This window comes from Micromys minutus (assembly GCF_963924665.1).
Source record: "Micromys minutus genome assembly, chromosome: 6".
In the NCBI taxonomy this organism is placed as follows: Eukaryota; Metazoa; Chordata; class Mammalia; order Rodentia; family Muridae; genus Micromys; species Micromys minutus.
Genome location: NC_137975.1, coordinates 12,191,029 through 12,211,659, shown reverse-complemented (window position 1 = coordinate 12,211,659; position 20,631 = coordinate 12,191,029). Strand labels below are relative to the sequence as shown.

The 20,631-nt window shown below is 36.5% G+C and overlaps 1 protein-coding gene across 4 annotated transcripts in view; it reads left to right on the top strand.

Moving 5' to 3' along the window:
- Positions 1-20,631, top strand: part of PTPN4 (protein tyrosine phosphatase non-receptor type 4) — a 153,233-nt gene that overhangs the window by 97,154 nt on the left and 35,448 nt on the right. For 3 of the 4 annotated variants that reach the window (XM_080918095.1, XM_080918093.1, XM_080918094.1), the window contains exons 14-18: positions 4,055-4,180; positions 5,777-5,935; positions 19,114-19,273; positions 20,388-20,471; positions 20,560-20,616. In XM_080918095.1, coding sequence (XP_080774221.1) covers positions 4,055-4,180; positions 5,777-5,935; positions 19,114-19,273; positions 20,388-20,471; positions 20,560-20,616 — 586 coding nt within the window. The remainder of the gene's footprint in view (positions 1-4,054; positions 4,181-5,776; positions 5,936-19,113; positions 19,274-20,387; positions 20,472-20,559; positions 20,617-20,631) is intronic. The other variant, XM_080918096.1, reaches the window with a different exon arrangement.

Genomic DNA, 20,631 nt, shown 5'->3' with positions numbered 1-20,631 from the left:
ATTTATTCAAGATTTTTTCTTGCATATACTTAGGTGTGCAGGGGGAGGGGAGGTTGTTTGTCTGCCTGTCTGTCTGTGCATCTGTCTGTCGACTACCATAAACACAACTGTTCCTGTTCCGATTAAGTGGCATAGACCTGGAAAACAAAGGGTTTGTTTATTGAATGTCACTAAAATGTTTTCTGTACAACTGACCTTAAGATATAACTTTACTCTTAATGGCATAATTTAGAAAGAATTTATTTCAGCTCTTATTTGCAGTGCCCCACCCCATTTTTGAAAATCAAAATGATGGTATTTTGTTTTGTTATTCACTATTTAAAATGCTACAAAGTTTGTAGAGGACTGTTTTTGTTTTTTGGTGTGTGGGCAGGGAGGATATAGATGTTTTTAAAGATGCTAGGTTCTCAAATCCTAGGGTCTTACACATGTTAGCCAAATGTTCAACTTCAGTACTGTCTTGGGGAGGAGTTTTAATAGTGCTGGGCTGTCTTAATGATTGTTCTGCCTCTGAAAGTCTGTGCTTTCCTGGGATTGTTTTGATTTGTTTGTTTGTTATTGTTGTTATTATTGGTTTGGTTTGGTTTTTCCAGATAGGGTTTCTGTGTGTAGCATCGATTGTCCTGGAACCTGCTTTGTAGACCAGACTTGGTCTCCAAGAGATTGCTTGCCTCTGTCTCCTGAATGCTGGGATTAATGGTGTGCACTAGCTACAGAGATTGTTTTATATCAGGCTCTACCTCATAACTAACTACTAAAATTCTCTACTAGTTTTAGCAAGAATTAGATCATTTTGGTTGAGAATTCCAGATTCATTGTCTCTCTTAGAACTTGAAATGACAGTGTAAGTAGGAAGATTAAAAAGGGCCTTAAACTTCATATGAACAATTTTACCACTAATGACCCCATTTGCCCTTATATGTCTACTTTTTTAATTGCTTTCACATTTTTTCAGTTATCATATAATAATATCTGAGGAAGAGATGAGACCATATTCTTCTTCAACAGAAAAATAAGGTGCCATGGTCAGAAAATAAACTCACCACATTGCTAACAGTGTGGTATTTTTTTCTCTGAAATTTCCGCTCAGAACAGGAAACATAGACAGCAAGCTTGAGTGGGTGGGTCTCTGAGGTTAAAACTGTTAATAAAGTAGTATGCCTGAAATTTAGTTAACTCAAGACATTTCCAAACATGTTTAGTTCATTACCAAAAATGAAGTGTTCAGACAATTTGTAGTAGGTAAGTATGCTGGATTTTCAATTCTTCATACGAATTTTTTCTCTTAGTAATTAATCTTAGCTCTCATCACTTACATTTAGTCTAATATATGAGGAAAGACTAGTTTGTGAATAGTAAGGATTAAAACTAGTAAAAGAACTATAGGTGATAAATTATGGTAAGTCTGAGATTTTATGTTTTAAATTGAAGAGGTTACACAGTATATTCTCATTTGTGACTAATTGAATTTATGTGCTCTCCACTGTGAGGGGTTAAATCTAATGGTGTCCAGAATTCAAATCAAGTCGTAAACTAAAACTCATGGTGATAGGAAGATGTCTTTGTGTTTAAATTACTTCGACTTTACATTTGGAAAATGAACTTTGAGTCTGTCCTTTTTGTTTGCTGTTGCTTACCAGTAGCAACATGTCTCTTTTAGAAGATGCACATTGGCTTTAGAGTTCAAAGAGATTAGGTCAGACTGACAGGGCTTGGCTATGAAATCCTGAAATGATACGATAACTTGCATGGTTTCGATTCATATATATTTATTATTCATAATTTAACAACCTTTTATATTTATTTTATATACATTGGTGTTTGACCTGCATGTGTAAGTTTGTATGAGGTTGCTGGATCCCCTGGAATAGCAGTTGCAGACAGTTGTGAACTGCCATGTGGATAGTGGGTCCTTTGGAAGAAGAGCCAGGGCCATCTCACCAGATTTATTTAACAAACCTTTAAAGGGTCTAAAACATTGTTCTGAAAATATAGATTTTCATAAAATTAGGTGTAAAGAGGTATGTCACAACCCTGTTGTGCCTGTGAGTTTAGATATTTAGTATAGAAACAATTTTCTATTATAGGCCATAATTAGAATTCAGTGTTTCCAGTAGCTGTGATTTTTTTTAATGCTTCCTACTGCGGACATAAAACACAGTGAAGTACCATTTGCTGAGCACTGCCTTTCTCTAAGGCCACAGTTAATGCGTCAGAAAGGAGATTATGGCTGCAACTACAAGTTAATCACACTGGACTTAGGTACACACTGATTTCACTCTTCGAATCTGTTTGAAGTACTTAATTTTGCATTTACTTTGTACTTTGCTTTGTATTTTTTCTTAATTTATATAAATTAATATAATATATGATAAGAGAGAAATTATGGCTAATTTTTAAGGCAGAAAAACTTCCAGATATCTAAGTTCATGTACAGTAGTCTTTATTATTATTGGGAACCTGAAAATATAATTCACAGAATGGAGATCTTTGAATATAATGGGCCATGACCAAAAAATAGCTTTAATTGTTTTTTAAATACGTTTTATATGTTCTTTTGAGTTCTGTCCAATATATTTTGACCATATTCACCTGCTCTTACCCAAGTCTTTCTAGACCCACTCCTCTGTTGCCCCCCAGCTTTGTGTTTGTTGTGCTCTTTGTCTTTGTTTCTCCATCATGGCCAATCTGCGTTGCCCAGACAGTCTTGGAAGTGTAGCTTTCTTCTAGAGCTTGGTAGACTTATCAGATGCCACATCATCAAAGAAAACTGACCCCTTCTCTCTTGGCAGCTAATAGCTGGCAGGAGCTTCTCACCTAGGGAGGTGTTTGGTTTAGCTCGGGTTTACACAGCTTTTGTTTGAATTCTCTTGTGTTCAGCCACCCTACTGTGCTATTTTATACAAATAAGTGCTTGCATTTAAAAAAATTTATGATCTGATTTTTGCAGTAGTATGTTTATATCTATTTTATTATAATGTAATTGAAAATAACATACATGATTTTTATGACTCCTGTGGAACTTATTACTGAAATAAAAAGCATATAAGGTGATTTATTATGTGTTATATATGTCACAGATCATTTTATTAACTTCTAGAATAATTTTACATATCAAAAATGTACACATTTAAGAAAAGGAGATTTCGGTTATACTTAAATTTGCATGTTGAAGACTTTGTTAACATTCCTAAAATTCTAAGGGCTTATGTCTTTGAATAGTTATACCATCTGATCTGTGGAGATTAGTACCTTTTCTCTTAACAGGTCTCTTAATTCTATTTTAACACTGTCATAGCTGACAAAAGATAATAAAACATCCTTTTGTGTTGGAGCCATCTTTTAGTGGTTGGGAGCCATTGCTGCTCTTGCAGAAGACTAAAATTAATTTTCCAGAATTCATCCCAGGCAGAGTATAGCAGCCTAATTTTTACTTTAGCTCTGAGGGATCTGATGCCCTCTTCTTGCCTCTGCAGGCACCCACACTTATGTGCATGGACACATACAACAATACATATAAATAACTAAAATTAGAGTAAATCTTTTTTTAAAAATACCCTTTTGTTACCTACTACAAGGTACAAGATACAGAAAGTTTTTTTCAGAAACAAAGGGAAAAAAATTCACTGACCATACTCTATATAAAAGAGAAAAAAACATTTAGCATGTATGATTATCTGTTTTGGACCTCTCCTCATCGAAGCAGAAATTGAGAAAGTCATTGAGGAGATGGTGTGGTAGGAACTGTTCAGTACTCTACAAGCAAGAACATTTGAAATTTGAGAAAGTGTTTGTTAGCAAACTACTCATTGCTTCTCTTTATATCTTTTTTAAAATATCTCTTGTTTTCTTATTCTTCATAGATCCATCCTTATTTTGTCATATAAAGCAAATAAAGCCTTTTGAGAATTATAATATTATCAAATCATGATATAATTTGCATTATATCATAATAAGCAAATTCTTTGACTATGAGTTATTAAAATGAATTTTATGATTTGACTCGTTATATAAAAACAAGACTTTTTATATATTGTTCATATATTTTCTACAGATCTCCAAGTAAGCCTTTGGCACGGAAATTAATGGATTGGGAAGTAGTCAGCAGAAATTCTTTATCTGATGACAGGTTAGAAACACAAAGCCTCCCATCCCGATCTCCACCTGGAACTCCCACCCAGTAAGTGGCAAGCCTGTGTCATGCTTGCATTTTGTGCTTTCTAAGTTATTTGCTACATACTTTTTTTGCCTAAAGATGACAATTTATAAAAATTTAAGTCCTTTGATCAAATTTTCAAAAACAAGTTATTGTATTTTACTTTTTTAAAGTGTGGGCTTCTCCCTCCCTCCCTCCCTCCCTCCCTCCTTCCCTCCCTCTCTCTCTGTTTATATATAAGGACATGTGGGCATGTATATGCAACAGTGGACATATGGAGGCTAGAAAACAACTTGGGGGAGTAAGTTTTTTCCTTCTATGATCCCTGGGATTGAAACCAGGTACTCAGGCTTGGTGGCAGATGCCTTTACCTGATTAGCCACCTCACCAGTCCCAAACATGGGTTTTGTTACTTCAAACATTATTGCCTCTGTGCTTGCTGCTCATTGTAAAAGTAACCTAAAATAGCCTTAGGGAATGAGCAAGTAGAAAATTGAACAGCCTTTATTTTTCTCAGCAGTTGATTTTCACCAGAAGAGTAATTCAGGATTTAGTCATGACTTGAAAATGACAAAAAACTGTTTTTTACATAGTCCATTTATTTTCATGTAGATTTCTACCAGAATTTCTAAGGAGGTATAAATTGTTTGAAAATGCTTTGTTTGAGTGATTGTGATGCAGAGCTCTAATACTTCCTGTTGCCTCAGAAAAGATTTCTAACAGTAGCCCCATAGCCCCATAAGCTCAGGTAGAGCTGGACCAAGGACCGTGTGGTACAGCTCTAACCTTGTGTACAGCAGTGGCTACACACTTTATTACCTAAAGATCACAGTTTATAAAAAATTGTGTTCTTTAATCAAATTTTCAAGAAAATTCTTTATTTTACCTTTTTATGTGTGGGTTTATCTCTTTCACTCTCTTCGTACATTCGTGCATGCTTGTGTGTGTGTGTGTGTGTGTGTGTGTGTGTGTTACAGTCTAGCATTTCTTACAAATCTGACAGGTTTTGGAATAGGTAATAAAAAGAAAGGGAAAGCTTCTTTAAATATGCAGTAGAAGGAGGGCAATTTAAGACAAGCAAGGCAAGGAGTGGGGAAGGGGAAGTGTAAGAGAGACAATCTAAATAATAGAAATAGCTAGGATTAAGTTTCTAGGGAATGAAATAATTTTAAGGACAGTATGAATTTTTTAAAGAGACAGAACAGCATAGTGATTAAGCAGTGGCTCTAGAGTCACTGAATCTTGAAGTTAATTTCTGTCTCATTTTCTTATCTACAAAATTCTAATTGTTGATGGACACGTGCCTTTAACCCCAGCATCTTTGTTATATAGCGTTATAGAGTCTTGATGAGGTAACAAATGTAAAATGTTGAATAAGGCATAAGATGAGTAGTGGCTGAAACCAAGTAACACCAGGAGAGAAGAGTAGACTGCAGGCATGTCTTACATCACTGTGTTTTCATCTTTATCACACTGTTTATCACTGTTAGAGATTCTGTGTAGTCAACATAGGCTCTTACACACAAACACACTCACTTTCTCATGAAAACATACGATTTTTAAAAAGAACAGGGAAAATCAAAGTATACTGTTGTTCAGACTTTGTTTCTCTTCATTCAGTCGAAATTCTTCATACACACAAGAAGGGACCCGGGTTCGGCCGTCTTCTGTTGGTCATTTGGTAGACCACATGGTTCACACATCCCCCAGTGAGGATGTTGTAAGTCAGAGATCTCCATCATCAACGCAAGCTAATAGCATAGTTCTGGAATCATCACCGTAAGACCACTTTTTAACTTTGCTTTTTAATTTTTTATTTTAATATAGGTAAATTTTTTAACTTGAAATAACTTTGGAAATTTGATAGAGTACTTGATACAAGGTATTATTCATATATAATTATAAATTCATATTTGTAAATGTGCTCATTTCTCCTTGAGATTTTTTTGTCTCCTTTCTTCCCTTTACCTGTCAGGTTACTGACTATTATTTCATTTTTAGTGTATATTCCCAATTATTTTTCAAATAATATAATAGTGTAGTCAGGGAGCTGGAAAATGTAAGACAGTGTTCCTAATATTTTTTAAAGGAAAGAAACCATAGATATGAATATATTGCAAAAAATATCAAGGGAGAAATAAGTGAGATGGTTGTCACACTCGGTTATATATAAAACATACTCACATCTTGTTTTATCTTTTTCATGCTTAGAGATAGGTTCTTCCTTTATAGTCCTGGTTAGCCTTGAACTCGCAGTGCCTCTGCCCCTCAGGTGTTGGCCACCACTCCTACCTATCCATGTTGTTTCTAAAGTCTGCTTCTACTATTTTTTACATAGTGATCGATAATGTCAGCTTTTTAAGTATTAATAGCCATTGGTTTAATGCATAGTCTACATATCTTCACATTAATATGCAATATCTTCATTTGGTATAATTGAAGGATAGTACCTACATAATACCATAAATAAATAAGAAATACAACTTCCCTGAAGAGAGAGGAGTATAAGAAACACTATATAGTGAATGTGCTTACTTTTTTTTTCCTCCAATCATTTTTTTATAATTCACTTTACACCTGATCACAGGCCCTTTCTCCTCTCCTTCCAGTTCCTTCACCCATTGCTCCCTCCCCTTCTACTAAGAGGAGGAGGAACTCCCCGTGGGTACCCCCAAGTCCCAGAAGATCTGGTCCCAGCAGTGCTAGGCACATCCTCTCCCACTGAGGACCTACCAGGCGGTCCAGATAGAGGAAAGAGAATCCAATGGCAGGCAACAGAGACTGAGACAGCCCCTGCTCTACTTGTTAGGGATCCCACATGAAGACCAAGCTGTTAATTTGCTACAAATGCAGTCTAGCCCCTGCATGCTCTCTGGTTGGTGGGTGAGCTCTCTGTGAGTGCCCCAGAGGCTCAGGTTAGTTGACTCTGTAGGTCTTCTTGTGGTGTCCTTGACCCCTCTGGTTTGCTCATTTCTATCTCCCATTCTTCCAAAAGATTCCTTGACCCCCTCCTGATGTTTGTCTGTGGTCTCTGCATCTGCCTCCCTCTGCTTCTGGATGACGCCTCTCAGGAGATAGTTATGCTAGGTTCTTGTCCGAAAGCATAGTTCATTAATAGTTTCAGGGGTGTGTTTTTCCCCATGGGATGGGTCATTGGTTGCATAATAAAGATGGAGCTGTTCTCTCAGTCTCTGCTCCATCTTTATCCCTGCATATCTTGTAGGCAAGACAAATTTTCAGTCGATGTCCCCCTCATTCCTTTGGAAGTTCTGTTGACTAGAGGAGGTGGCAGTTTCAGTCTCTGTATCCTCCTCTGGTTAGAAATCTCAGCTAGGCTTACCCCCATAGCCTCCCTTATCCTCCCCAGTACCAGGTGTTCAGCTAGTCCCAGAGATGCCCCCCACGGATTTCATCCCCACTTTTAGCCCTCTCCCAAACCCTCCCTCTCCCCATATCGATTACCATTCCTGTTCCTCTCACCTCCTGTCCCTACCCCATTCCTTCTCTCCATCCACTTCCAATGACTAATTAGTTTCCTCTTCGGTAAGATTCGAGCATCTGACCTTGGGACCTCCTTATTACCCAGTTTCTTTGGAGATCTGAGGATTATAACATGATTGTCCTGCACTTTATGGCTAATGTCCACTTATAAATGATACATACCATATGTGTCTTTCTGGCTCTGGGTTACCTTACTTAGGCTATATTCTCAAGTTCTATCCATTTGCCTAAAAATTCATATTGTTTTTGTTTTCAATAGCTAAAACAGTATTCCATTGTGTAAATGAACCATATTTCCTTTATCTATTCTTCCACTGAGGGATATCTAAGTTGCTTCTTGTTTCTGGCTATTATGAATAAAGCTGCTATGAACATAGCTGCACAAGTGAAGAGAAGTCTTTAAGAAAGAACATGTTTGAGTAAGGGGTAAAAGAGAGATGAAGAGGTCAGCAAAGTCTTAATAGCTAGCTATTCTGGGAAAACATGACAGTCGGTATCAGACATAGTTTTTCTTAGGCCAAACAAATTATACTAGCTAAGCTGTTGAGTCATGAAAGTCTAGCCTTGTTATCATTTTTTAAAAAGATTTATTTATTTATCTCATGTATGTGAGTACACTGTCGCTGTCCTCAGACACACCAGAAGAGGGCATCTGATCCCATTACAGATGGTTGTGAGTCACCATGTGGTTGCTGGGAATTAAACTCAGGACCTGTGGAAGAGCAGTCAGTGCTCTTAACCACTGAGCCAGCTCTCCAGCGCTTGTTATCATTTTTTTTTTAAACAGACATTTTACATCTCTACTTATAAGGAATGAAAAATTATAATATATATATACAGACATACATACATATATACATATATATATATACACTACAGATACATGTATATATGTGTATGTATATACACACATATATAGATCATACACATTGATACTTGTAAAAACTGAGTTGATAGAATTGATAGAAATGTAATGTTTTATTGCTTTAAAAGTTATATATAACTAACTCTTTTGTTGGGTTTTGACAATTGTAATTTTTGATCTTTGAAAATTTAAAAATAAGAAGTAAATCTCAAGAGCTAACCAAAAAGTTCTGTTTTTTTTTTTTTTTTTTTTTTTTTTTATATTAATTGCATCCTGGAAAGGTTTAATGTATTTTCTAAGCTGCCTGTTTAATTGACTCTGAACACGAATTAGTGCTTTAATTCTTTTTGTGTAATTGTGACCAGATACTTGAGAGAACCACTTGAATGGGAAAAAGATGTGTTTTAGTTCAGTTTCATAAGTTTCAGTCTTGAGTCCCTGACTGTTGATTCTGGGCCCATCACAGTGGAACACTGTCCAGCTACTAAGTAAAGGAAAGCAGTATGCTAGCAAGGGCACGCCACAGAGACTGAGTAGTCAGAGAGAGTACTCTCGAGGATCTACCCCCAGGAACTACTGTCTGCACATAGATCCCACCTGTTAAGTTTCACAGTCTTCCAACATACTACCTCAAGGTAGGAACGAAATATTTAACACATGATCTTGAAATTAGTGTTTTATGTCCAAACTATAACAGTCATCTGTGTAATACAGTGTTTACTTTTAAGTCTTGTTAGCATCAGTATAAATTAGCCAAATTGTTAAGAAGCCTAAGTTTTAAGCCAAGACTGTCTTTAATTTAAGTAAAGTATAAGGTTAAGTGACTGGTAATAGCAGGACTGGCACTGGTGATTGGAGTTAAATGTGACATGATCTCCTGGTGTATATCTTCATAATTAAAGTCCTTCCTAGAACTACCCTTCCTGACCCAGGTTTAGCAGATTAGCAGACAGGCTTGGGTGTCAGTTCTTACACAATGCCTACCTTTTGTCTAAGACAGCACCAGGTGGGAATTTATGTGGCCTGGAATTTAGGAAATAGCAGCTACCTCTTGCTTTTATACAGTGTTTAGCGATTGACTGATGATGCGTATACATTCTTTCCAGAGCGTCTAATTTTTATTCTGAAAGTCCGAGTTGTATCTAATTTTTAGAGTGTATTCATAAACTTTTTTTAAAAAAAGATTAAATGGACCAAATATGTGTTGGCCAAAATTGAACAATCTCTGAATTTACAGAGTTGGGCTGGTCACTGGATCTCCTTCAGTCTCTTTTCCATCTTTGTCTCTACAGTTCTTTAGATAGGAACAATTCTGGGTCCATCCTTCCAGTTGATTCCCTCTTTTTCTACTGGAGATTAAATGTTTTTTTATTTTTTTTAAACTTCATTTTAAAAAACAAAGATAAAAGAAAAAATTTTAAACATTTTTGCATAAATGTATACAAATACAATTGTGTCAGTGCTTGGCTTTTTTTTTTCTCTTTTTTTTTAAGGTTTGATACTCTCCATTAAGGTCTTACTATTTACAATGAGCAAAAAGTACATGTAAAACAGGGTGTAACCCGGAATTAGTCAACGTGTTCTTGGTGTGTAAGGATTGAGCATGACTTTTTGTTTGTTTGTTTGTTTTCTTTTCTTTTCTTTTCTTTTCTTTTCTTTTCCTTTTTTCTTGAACTACACAGTCTGTGAGTTGTTTCTGGGGCAGTCCAAGCCTCTGGGGTTAGCATCCCACTATCAGTGACTGCATATTATGTCTGTTCTTTTGTGACTGGGTTATCTCACTCAGGATGATATTCTCTAGATGTAGCCATTTTCTTAAGAATTTGGTTAAGTCATTGTTTCTGATGGCTGAGTAGTATTCCATTGTGTAAATGTACCACAATTTTTGTATCCATTCATCTACTGAAGGACATCTGGGTTCTTTCCAGCTTCTGGCTATTATAAATAGAGCTGCTATGAACATTGTGGTGCATGTATCTTTGTTGTATATTGGAGTGTCTCTGGGGTATATGCCCAGAAGTGGAATAGCTGGATCTTCAGGTAGTACTATGTCCAATTTTCTGAGGAATCGCCAGACTGATTTCCAGAGTAGTTGTATTAGTTTGCAACCCCAACAACAGTGGAGAAGTGTTCCTCTTTCTCCACAACCTCGCCAGCATCTGCTGTCATCTGAGTTTTGGATCTTGGCCAATCTGACTGGTGTGAGGTGGAATCTCAGGGTTGTTTTGATTTGCATTTCCCTGATGGCTAAGGATGTGGAGCACTTCCTTATATGTTTCACAGCCATTCGATATTCCTCAGTTGAGAACGGTTTGTTTAGATCTGTACCCCATTTTTAAAATAGGGTTGTTTGATTCTCTGGTGTCTAGCTTTTTGAGTTCTTTGTATACCTTGGATATTAGGCCTCTATCTGATGTGGAGTTGGTAAAGATCTTTTCCCATTCTGTTGGCTGCCATTTTGTTTTCTTGACAATGTCCTTAGCCTTACAGAAACTTTGCAATCTCATTAAGTCCCATTTGTTAATCTTTGACCTTAGAGCTTGAGCCATTGGTGTTTTGTTCAGAAAATTTTCTCCTGTGCCTATGTGTTCTAAGGTTTTCCCTACTTTCTCATCTAATAGTTTCAGTGTATCTGGTTTAATGTGGAGATCTTTGACCCACTTACACTTGAGCTTTGTACAAGGAGATAAGAAAGCATCTATTTTCATTCTTTTGCATGCTGAGTGTCAGTTGGACCAGCACCATTTGTTTAATAGGCTGTGCTTCTTCCATTGGATGTTTACGGCTCCTTTGTCAAAAATCAGGTGACCATATACCTGAGGGCTCATTTCTGGATCTTCTATTCTATTCCATTGATCCACATGCCTATTTCTGTACCAGTACCATGCAATTTTCAGCACAATTGCTTTGTAATATAGCTTGAGGTCAGGGATAGTGATTCTCACAGATGTTTTCTTGTTGTTGAGGATAGATTTCGCTATTCTAGGTCTTTTGTTATTCCAGATGAAATTGCACATTGATCTTTCCAACTCAATGAAGAACTGGGTTGGAATTTTTATGCGGATTGCATTGAATCTGTAGATTGCTTTTGGTAGGATGGCCATTTTTAAAATGTTGATCCTTCCAATCCATGAGCATGGGAGATCTTTCCATTTTCTGAGATCTTCCTCGATTTCCTTCTTTAGAGGTTTGTAGTTCTTGTCATATAGGTCCTTCACTTGCTTAGTTAGAATCACACCAAGGTATTTCATAGTTTTTGTGACTATTGTGAAGGGTATTTTTCCCTAATTTCTTTCTCCACATGTTTGTCCTTTGAATATAGGAAGGCTACTGATTTGTTTGAGTTAATTTTGTATCCAGCCACTTTGCTGAACTTGTTTATCAGCTGTAGGAGTTCTCTGGTGGAATTTTTGGGCTCACTTAAGTACACTATCATGTCATCTGCAAAGAGTGATGTTTTTACCTCTTTCTTTCCAATTTGTATCCCCTTGATCTCCTTTTGCTGTCTAATTCCTCCAGCCAGGACTTCCAGTACTATGTTGAATAGGTAGGGAGAGAGTGGGCAGCCTTGTCGAGTCCCTGATTTTAGTGGGATTGCTTCAAGTTTTCCACTGTTAAGTTTGATGTTGGCTGTTGGTTTGCTGTATATTGCTTTTATTATGTTAAGGTATGGACCTTGGATTCCTGTTCTTTCCAGGACTTTTAACATGAAGGGGTGTTGAATTTTGTCAAATGCTTTCTCAGCATCTAGTGAGATGACCATGTGATTTTGTTCTTTGAGTTTGTTTATATGGTGGATTACATTGATGGATTTCCTTATATTAAACCATCCCTGCATCCCAGGGATGAAGCCTACTTGGGCATGGTGAATGATCGTTTTGATGTGTTTTGATTCGGTTTACAAGGATTTTGTTGAGTATTTTTGCATCAATGTTCATAAGTGAGATTGTTCTGAAGTTCTCTTTCCTTGTAGGGTCTTTGTGTGGTTTAGGAAGGAGGGTTATTGTAGCCTCAAAAAATGAGTTAGGTAGTATTCCATCTGATTCTATCTTGTGGAATAGTTTAGAGAGTATTGGTGTTAAGTTCACAATAAATGTCTGATAAAATTCTGCACTGAACCCGTCTGGACCTGGGCTTTTTTTGGTTGGGAGGCTTTTGATGACTTCTTCTATTTCTTTAGGTGTTTTGGGATTATTTAGATGGTTTACCTGGTCCTGGTTTAACTTTAGGATCTTGTATCTGTCTAGGAATTCATCCATTTCCTCCATATTTTCCAACTTTGTGGAGTATAAGCTTTTGTAGTAGGATCTGATGATTTCTTGAATTTCCTCAGTTTCAGTTGTTATGTCTCCACTTTTTTTTCTGATTTTGTTAATTTGTATACTCTCTCTTGGCCCTCTAGGTAGTTTGGTTAGGGGTTTATCAATCTTGTTGATTTTCTCAAAAACCAGCTCTTGGTTTTGTTGATTCTTTCGATGGTTCTTTTTGTTTCTATTTGGTCTATTTCTGCCCTAATTTTGATTATTTCTTGCCGTCTACTCTTCTTGGGTGTATCTGCTTCCTTTTGTTCTAGAGCTTTTAGCTGTGCTGTCAAGTTGCTGATGTATGTTCTCTCCAGTTTCTTTTTGGAAGCGCTTAGGGCTATGAGTTTTCCTCTCAGTACTGCTTTCATTGCATCCCATAGGTTTGGGTATGTTGTGTTTTCATTTTCATTGAATTCTAGAAAATCCTTAATTAATTAATTTATTTCTTCTTTGACCCTGCTATCGTTTAACAGAGTGTTGTTTAGTTTCCATGTGTACGTAGGCTTTTTGTTGTCTTTGTTGTTGTTAAAGACCAGCCTTAGATCATGGTGATCTGAGAGGATGCATGGGAGTCTTTCAATCTTCTTATATCGATTGAGGCTCCTTCTTTGTCCAATTATGTGGTCAATTTTCGAGAAGGTGCCATGGGATGCTGAGAAGAAGGTGTATTCTTTTACTTTAGGATGGTATGTTCTATAGATATCTATTAATTCCAGTTGGTTCATAGTCTCTGCTAGTTTTACAGTGTCCTTGTTCAGTTTCTGTTTCCATGATCTGTCCATTGGAGAAAGTGGGGTAGTAAAGTCTCCCACTATTATTGTGTGGGGTGAAATGTATTTCTTGAACTTTAGTGGGGTTTCTTTTATGAATGTGGGTGCTTTTGTATTTGGAGCATATATGTTAAGGATTGAGAGTTCCTCCTGACAGATTTCCCCGGTAATGAGTAAAAAGTGTCCTTCCTTATCTTTTTTGATAACTTTTGGTTGGAAATTTACTTTATTTGATATTAGAATAGCCACTCTAGCTTGCTTCTTGGGGCTGTTTGCTTTGACGTTTTTTTCCCACCCTTTTACTCTGAGATAGTGTCTGTCTTTGTCTCTGAGATGAGTTTCCTGTATGCAGCAAAATGCTGGATTTTGTTTATGTATCCAGTCTGATAGCCTATGTCTCTTTATTGGGGAGTTGAGTCTTAAATGTTGGGCATGTAATCTAAAGTCTCCCTTTGAGTCCTGAGAGTCTCTCACCTCCCAGGTCTTTGCCCACTTTCCACCCCACCCTACCTTTTAGTTTGCATATTCCTTTTATTCTGCTGGCCCTCAGGGATTCTTTCCTATCTTCCCCCTCTCCCATACCTGCTCTTGTTCCCCTTCTTCCCCTACCTCTCTCCTTTCCTCTCCCACTCAGGACCCTCCCTCCCTCTCTCTCCCTTGATTGTTTTGTTCTCTCTCCCAAGTGGGAGTCAGGCATCTTCACTCGGGCCCTTCTTGAGTGCTGTGGATTGTATCCTAGGTATTCTGTACATTTTTGCTAATTTCCACTTCTCAGTGACAGCATACAATGCCTCACTCAGGATAATATTTTCTAGTTCCATCTATTTGCCTGCAAAATTCATGATGGCCTCATTCTTAATCGCTGAATAGTATTCCACTGTATAAATGAACCACATTTTCTGTATCAGTTCTTCAGCTGAGGGACATCTTGGTTGTTTCCATCTTCTGCCTATCTTAGATAAGATCACAATGAGTATAGTGGAACATGAGCCCCTGTGGCATGGTGGGGCATGTTTTGACTATATTCCCAAGAGTAGTATAGCTGGATCTCTGTCTTGTCTTTGTACACATCCTCACCAATATGTTTGTGACCTGAGTTTTTTTATCTTAGCCATTCTGATTGATATAAGGTGACATCTCAGGGTCATTTTGATTTGTATTTCCTTGATGACCGAGGACTTTGAACATTTCTTCAAGTGCTTCTTAGCTATTCTCTGTTGTAAATTCTCCGTTTAGCTCTATACCCCATTTTTTAATTGGGTTATGTGGTTTTGTTTTTTTAGAGGTTAGCTTCTTGAACTCTTTGGATATTAGTGCTCTATTGGATGTGGGGTTAGTGAAGATTTTACCCCCATTGTGTAAGTTGCTGATTTGTCCTGTTGACTGTGTTCTTTGCCTTACAGAAGCTTTTCAGGTTCATGAAGTTCTCATTGATCAGTTTTTGATCTTAGAGCCAAAACTATTGGAGTTCTGTTTATGAAACCACAACCCACCACCCCAACCCCATCCTCCTACCAATGGGCTCGAGGCTCTTTCCCACTTTCTCTTCTTTTAGATTCTGTGTATTTGGTTTTATGTTGAGGTCCTTGATCCACTTAAACTTGAGCTTTGCACAAGGTAATAAATATGGATGTATTTTCATTTTTCTACATATCTGCATACTTACTGCCAGTTACATCAGCACCATTTATTGAAGATGATGCCTTTTTTCGATTGTAGCTTCTTTGTCAAAGATCAAGTGTGCATAAACATATGGTTTATTTCTGGGTCTTCACTTCTATATCATTGATCAACCTGTCTGTCTCTATACCAATACCATGCAATTTTTATCACTATTGCTTTATAATACAGCTTGAGGTCAGGGATGGTGATTTCTCCAGAAATCTTTTACTGTTAAATCTTTTTATTCTTTTATTGTTAAGAATTGTTTTTCACTATCATGGGTCTTTCTGTTTTTCCCTATGACATTGAGAATTGCTTTTCTCGTGTGTGGAAAAATTGTGTTGGAATTTTGATGAGGATTGCATGAACTTCATCCTACCAATCTATGAACTTTCTTCTATTTCTTTCTTTAGAGTCTTGAAGTTCTTGTCTTACAGGTCTTTTATTTTCTTGGTTAGAGTTATACCAAGGTATTTTATATTATTTGTGAGTATTGTGAAGGGTGTTGTTTCCTTCTTTTCTTTCTCTGCCTGTTTATCCTTTATATAAATGAAAGCTACTGATTTGTTTGAGTTTATTTTGTATCCAGACACTTTGCCAAAGCTATTTATCAGCTGTAAAAGTTCTCTGGTAGAATTTTTGGGATTGCTTATGTATATTGTTATATCATCTGAAAAAGGTAATACCTTGACCTCTTCCTTTCCAATTTGTATCCCCTTAATCTCCTTTTGTTGTCTTATTACTCTGGCTAGTAATTCATATACTATACTGAATAGATAGAGGGAGAGTGGCCACCCTTGTCTGACCATGATTTTAGTGGGATTACTTCAAGTGTCTCTCCATTTAATTTGACAATGACTGTTGGTTTCCTGTATACTGCCTTTATTATGTTTACATGTGGACCTTGATTTCCTGATCTCTTCAATACTTTTAACATGAAGGGTGTTGCATTTTGTCAAAGGCCTTTTCAGCATCTAATGAGATGATCATGTGATTTTGTTTATGTAGTGGATTATGTTAATAGATTTTTGTATGTTGAACCAATCTTTTACTCTGGCATAAAGGCTTCTGGATCCTGGTGAATAATGGTTTTTAGGTTTTTAGATTCGTTTTGTTAGAATTTTATTGAGTATTTTTGCATTGATATTCATAACTAAAATTGGTCTGGAGTTTGCTTTCTTTGTTTGGTCTTTGTGTGGTTTAGGTATCAGTGTTATTGTGACTTCATAGAATGAATTAGGTAGTATTCACTCTATTTTATGGAATAGTTTGAGGAGTGTTGGTATTAGCTCTTCTTTGAAGGTCTGGTAGAATTCTGCACTAAAGCTATCTGGCCCTGGGATGTTTTTTGGCTAGGAAATAGACTTACATGCTTAGAAGATATGGGCTTTTTTAGATTGTTTGCCTGCTCTTGATTTAACTTTGGTACATGTTATCTGTCTAGAAAATCACCCATTTCATCTAGATTTTCAAGTTTTGTTGAGTATGGGCTTTTGAAGTAAAATCTGATGATTGTGAATTATGTTGTTTGCAGGGATGTAGATGGATCTAGAGTTCATGATATTAAATAAACCAGATTCAGAAAACTAAGTTTTCTGCCTCGGATGGAATCTAAATTTAAAAGGGGGCTTTTGAGAAACAGGATCAAAGGCAGCAAGGGGGACATTAGGACAGGAGAGGATAGTGGAGATCAGATGTGACAAAAGTACATAATATACAAGGTCTATATAAGAATGCCACAACAGCATTTTTATCCAGTTAATCTACACTAATTTCAAAAAGGGAAAAGTGTTCTGTTTCTCCTGACTTTCTCCCAAGATCATTTTCATGGATGTCAGCAGAGTAGGATAGGAGTTGAACCACTGGTTCTCCCTTCTGGCCTTTTGGAGACAGACTATTTGCTTTTAAAAGTTACAATTTCTATCCTGAAATCACTCCTGAATTCCTAGCTATCAATTCCTGTTGCCACAAATTAAAGGGTTATACTTTTAAATGGATATGAGCACACTGTAGCCATCTTCAGACACAGAGGACCCCATTACAGATGGTTGTGAGCCACCATGTGGTTGCTGGGAATTGAACTCAGGACCTGTGGAAGGTCAGACAGTTGAGTGCTCTTAATCTCTTAGCCTTCTCTCCAGGCTGGCTTTTTAATACTTGTAAATTGTTGTTTTCTAGCCTTAACATGTGGCAGGATTCCATACAGTTGTGTCTTTGCAGTGATTAATATTGTAATCTCTGTCACATGATTGTGCTTATTAACCTCATGAGCCATGGTAAAGTAGTACAATCATTTAAGCTCATTAGACTATACCTATCAGACGGGATTTTTTTTCTGTTCAACACCCAATTTTGAGGGTTTTTCTTTTCTTTTTGATGTTATAAGTACACTATTTTCCCCATCATTCCTAAAAATCCTTCCTATACTCCTTTATTTGTTCTTTTCCAAATTTGTGGCCTATTTTTTTCATAAATTGTTGTTAAATTCCTTCCTTCTTTCCTTCCTTCCTTCCTTCCTTCCTTCCTTCCTTCCTTCCTTCCTTCCTTCCTTCCTTCCTATATACATATGTACATGTATTTGTGTGTGTTCATATACATTTCTAAATATAGCCTGCAGTGTTTGTTCCTGGTTTCTGTGCTTTCGAGGCTGGCCTGATCATTTGGTATTAGATACCTAATTGGTGTGCTTTTCTGCGGAAGAATGTTCCCCCACTCTTGGCTTTCCTTAGTTATCTGTGGTTCTTTGTGTAATGTTTAGGCCTTGTAAAGTTAAAAACTCAACCAAACAAAATTGAGGCACCTGATTCATAAAGAACCATTATAAGGTTTTTCTTTCTTTTTTCTTTTCTTTTTTTTTTCTTTTTCTTGTCTTTCTTTCTTTCTTTCTTTCTTTCTTTCTTTCTTTCTTTCTTTCTTTCTTTCTTTCTTTCTTTCTTTCTTTCTTTCTTTCCTTTCTTTTTTTAATGTTTAGGCTTTGCAAGCTTTCCTCCATCTACTTTGGTTGTCAGTTGTTGTCCTTGTTCACCTCATGTGTAGGTAGCCATGTTGGTGAGACTTTATTTGTTTGGTTTCTGATATTACTAGGAAGTATAGTCTCACAGGAAACACTCTGATTCTCTCTGGTTCTTTCCACCCCCTCTTCTCCAGTGTTCTCTGAGCTTTAATACAGGAATCATTATGTAGATGTATCCACTGGGGTTGGGTTCTACAACTGTGCATTTTGATTGGTTAAGTTTCTCTGTAATATTCTTCATCTGTTGGAAAGAGTTCCTTACTGATGAGTGGGGACTGCACTTAGTTGTGAGTATAAGGGCACATATTAGAATGTACGTAGGTGTTGTGCTAGTTCACCATAGTAGTAATTGTAGGGTCTTCTCCAAGATCCATGAGTTCCAGTACCAGGCATGACTTTTTCTCTTGTTGAGTAGATCTTAAGTCCAATTAGAGAGCCGTTGGTCATATGTGTGCCACTATTGTACCCTTCCAGTTGTGCTGCCTTGCAGGTGGTTTTGGTTCATAGGCGCTATAGTTGGTAGGACTGTTGGTTGGTTGTCTTCTTCCTTTGGAAGCTTGCATGGAGCAGTCTCATACCATGAAAGCTGCTCCTCAGCTTATAGAAAATTAATAAATATCTTCATAGGAATATCTTTAATGTATTCTATAACTGTTGATTTGAGTTAAAAAGGCAGATTTACTACTTTAAAGATATTTTTTAAAGTATTTTCAAGTAAATAGAACACTTAAGACTACACATTAGACATAGTTGGTATCTGGTTGCTTTACCTAATTCAGAATAAGGTAGTTCCATCAGATGATTTCTAAAAATATTTATATCTAACCACTTTTCTTGACTAGATCACAAGAGACCCCTGAAGATGGGCAGCCTCCAGCTTTACCACCAAAACAATTTAAGAAAAACAGTTGGAACCAAATTCATTTTTCACACTCTCAGCAAGATCTAGTCAACCATACTAATGAGTCCTTTGATGTGCCCTCTTCCCCTGAGAAGTCCACTGTGAGTAGCTTTGCTTTGAACTTTTAAAATTCTGATTACATTTTAATTTCTGTTCAGCTATAGCATGTTTTAGTAGTAAATTATAATACTTTGTCTTTTTCTCATGATTCTTCAACAATGATTTATACCATTTTGGTGTTACCTTTTTCTTCCTTTGTAAAGTGCCAATTGCTTTAAGAGATAATGTCTTAACAAATTGGTGTAAATTTAGTATACAAAATAAATATATGTTTCTGCATCAAGTGCTATTAATTCAGCAAATACTTAATTTGCTATGTAATTTCTTAATGTAGAGATATTCCCTAAATTTTAAAATCAAGTACAGATTGATTTTTTTATATATATATTGCTTACATAGAATATGTTTTATGTAATAAAGTGATGAATTGTTACAATCCTAATGGCTTATCAGTTTTAATGTTTTTTTAAGAAGATTATAAGCCACAAGTAAGGTTGTCAGTTTATTACAAGCATACACTGGATTCCTAAAAATGCAAACATCATCGCAGGCATATCTGTTTTAGGAAATTTAAAGGAACATTAGAAAATGAGATAAATGTGAAAGAGAAAGTCAGTAATGGGGGACTATTGATAGAGGGTATATATTTTTTAAAGCTCAATATAGGGAATCATCAAGACATGTATGTAGTTATCTGAATACAGGCTCTAGGAACCAAGCCCTCACCAAATTATAAGAATAAGGGAGATGAAGGGAGACTGAGAATATGCAGCCAAAAGGTCGAAGGAAAAGAAGGCAATAACGTATAATAAAGGGTTCAATTCAGGTAAGACCAGGACTGAGACATAATACTGGATTTATTCACGGGAAAATATTTTTTGTCTTTAGTTTAGCTATGGAATGGTGGGGGTGAAAACCAGACTGGTATTAAACAGATTAGAGGAAAGGGAGATGGCAAAATACCATTTGCTAGTGTTCTTCCAGTAGAATGGAAGGAGGAATGAGAGAATCATATACAGATTATTAGGCAAAGAGGCTCTTTTCCTCACAACTAACATTTACTTAGGCTATTAATTCTTTATATACCATAGATCATCCAAACAGATAAATTATGTAATTTATTTATATTCTGACATTTATTTTTGTGTTTTCAAGCCTAATGGTGGCATACCACATGATAACCTTGTTCTAATCAAAATGAAACCTGATGAGAATGGAAGGTTTGGATTCAATGTAAAGGTAATCTAGAATATATGTCATAGTTAGTTTTTATACTAAGATATTCTTAGTTTGGTAGTATTTGACTTTTTATTTTTCTGTTTTCCAGGGAGGATATGATCAGAAGATGCCTGTAATTGTGTCCCGGGTAGCACCAGGAACACCTGTACGTATCCCAACT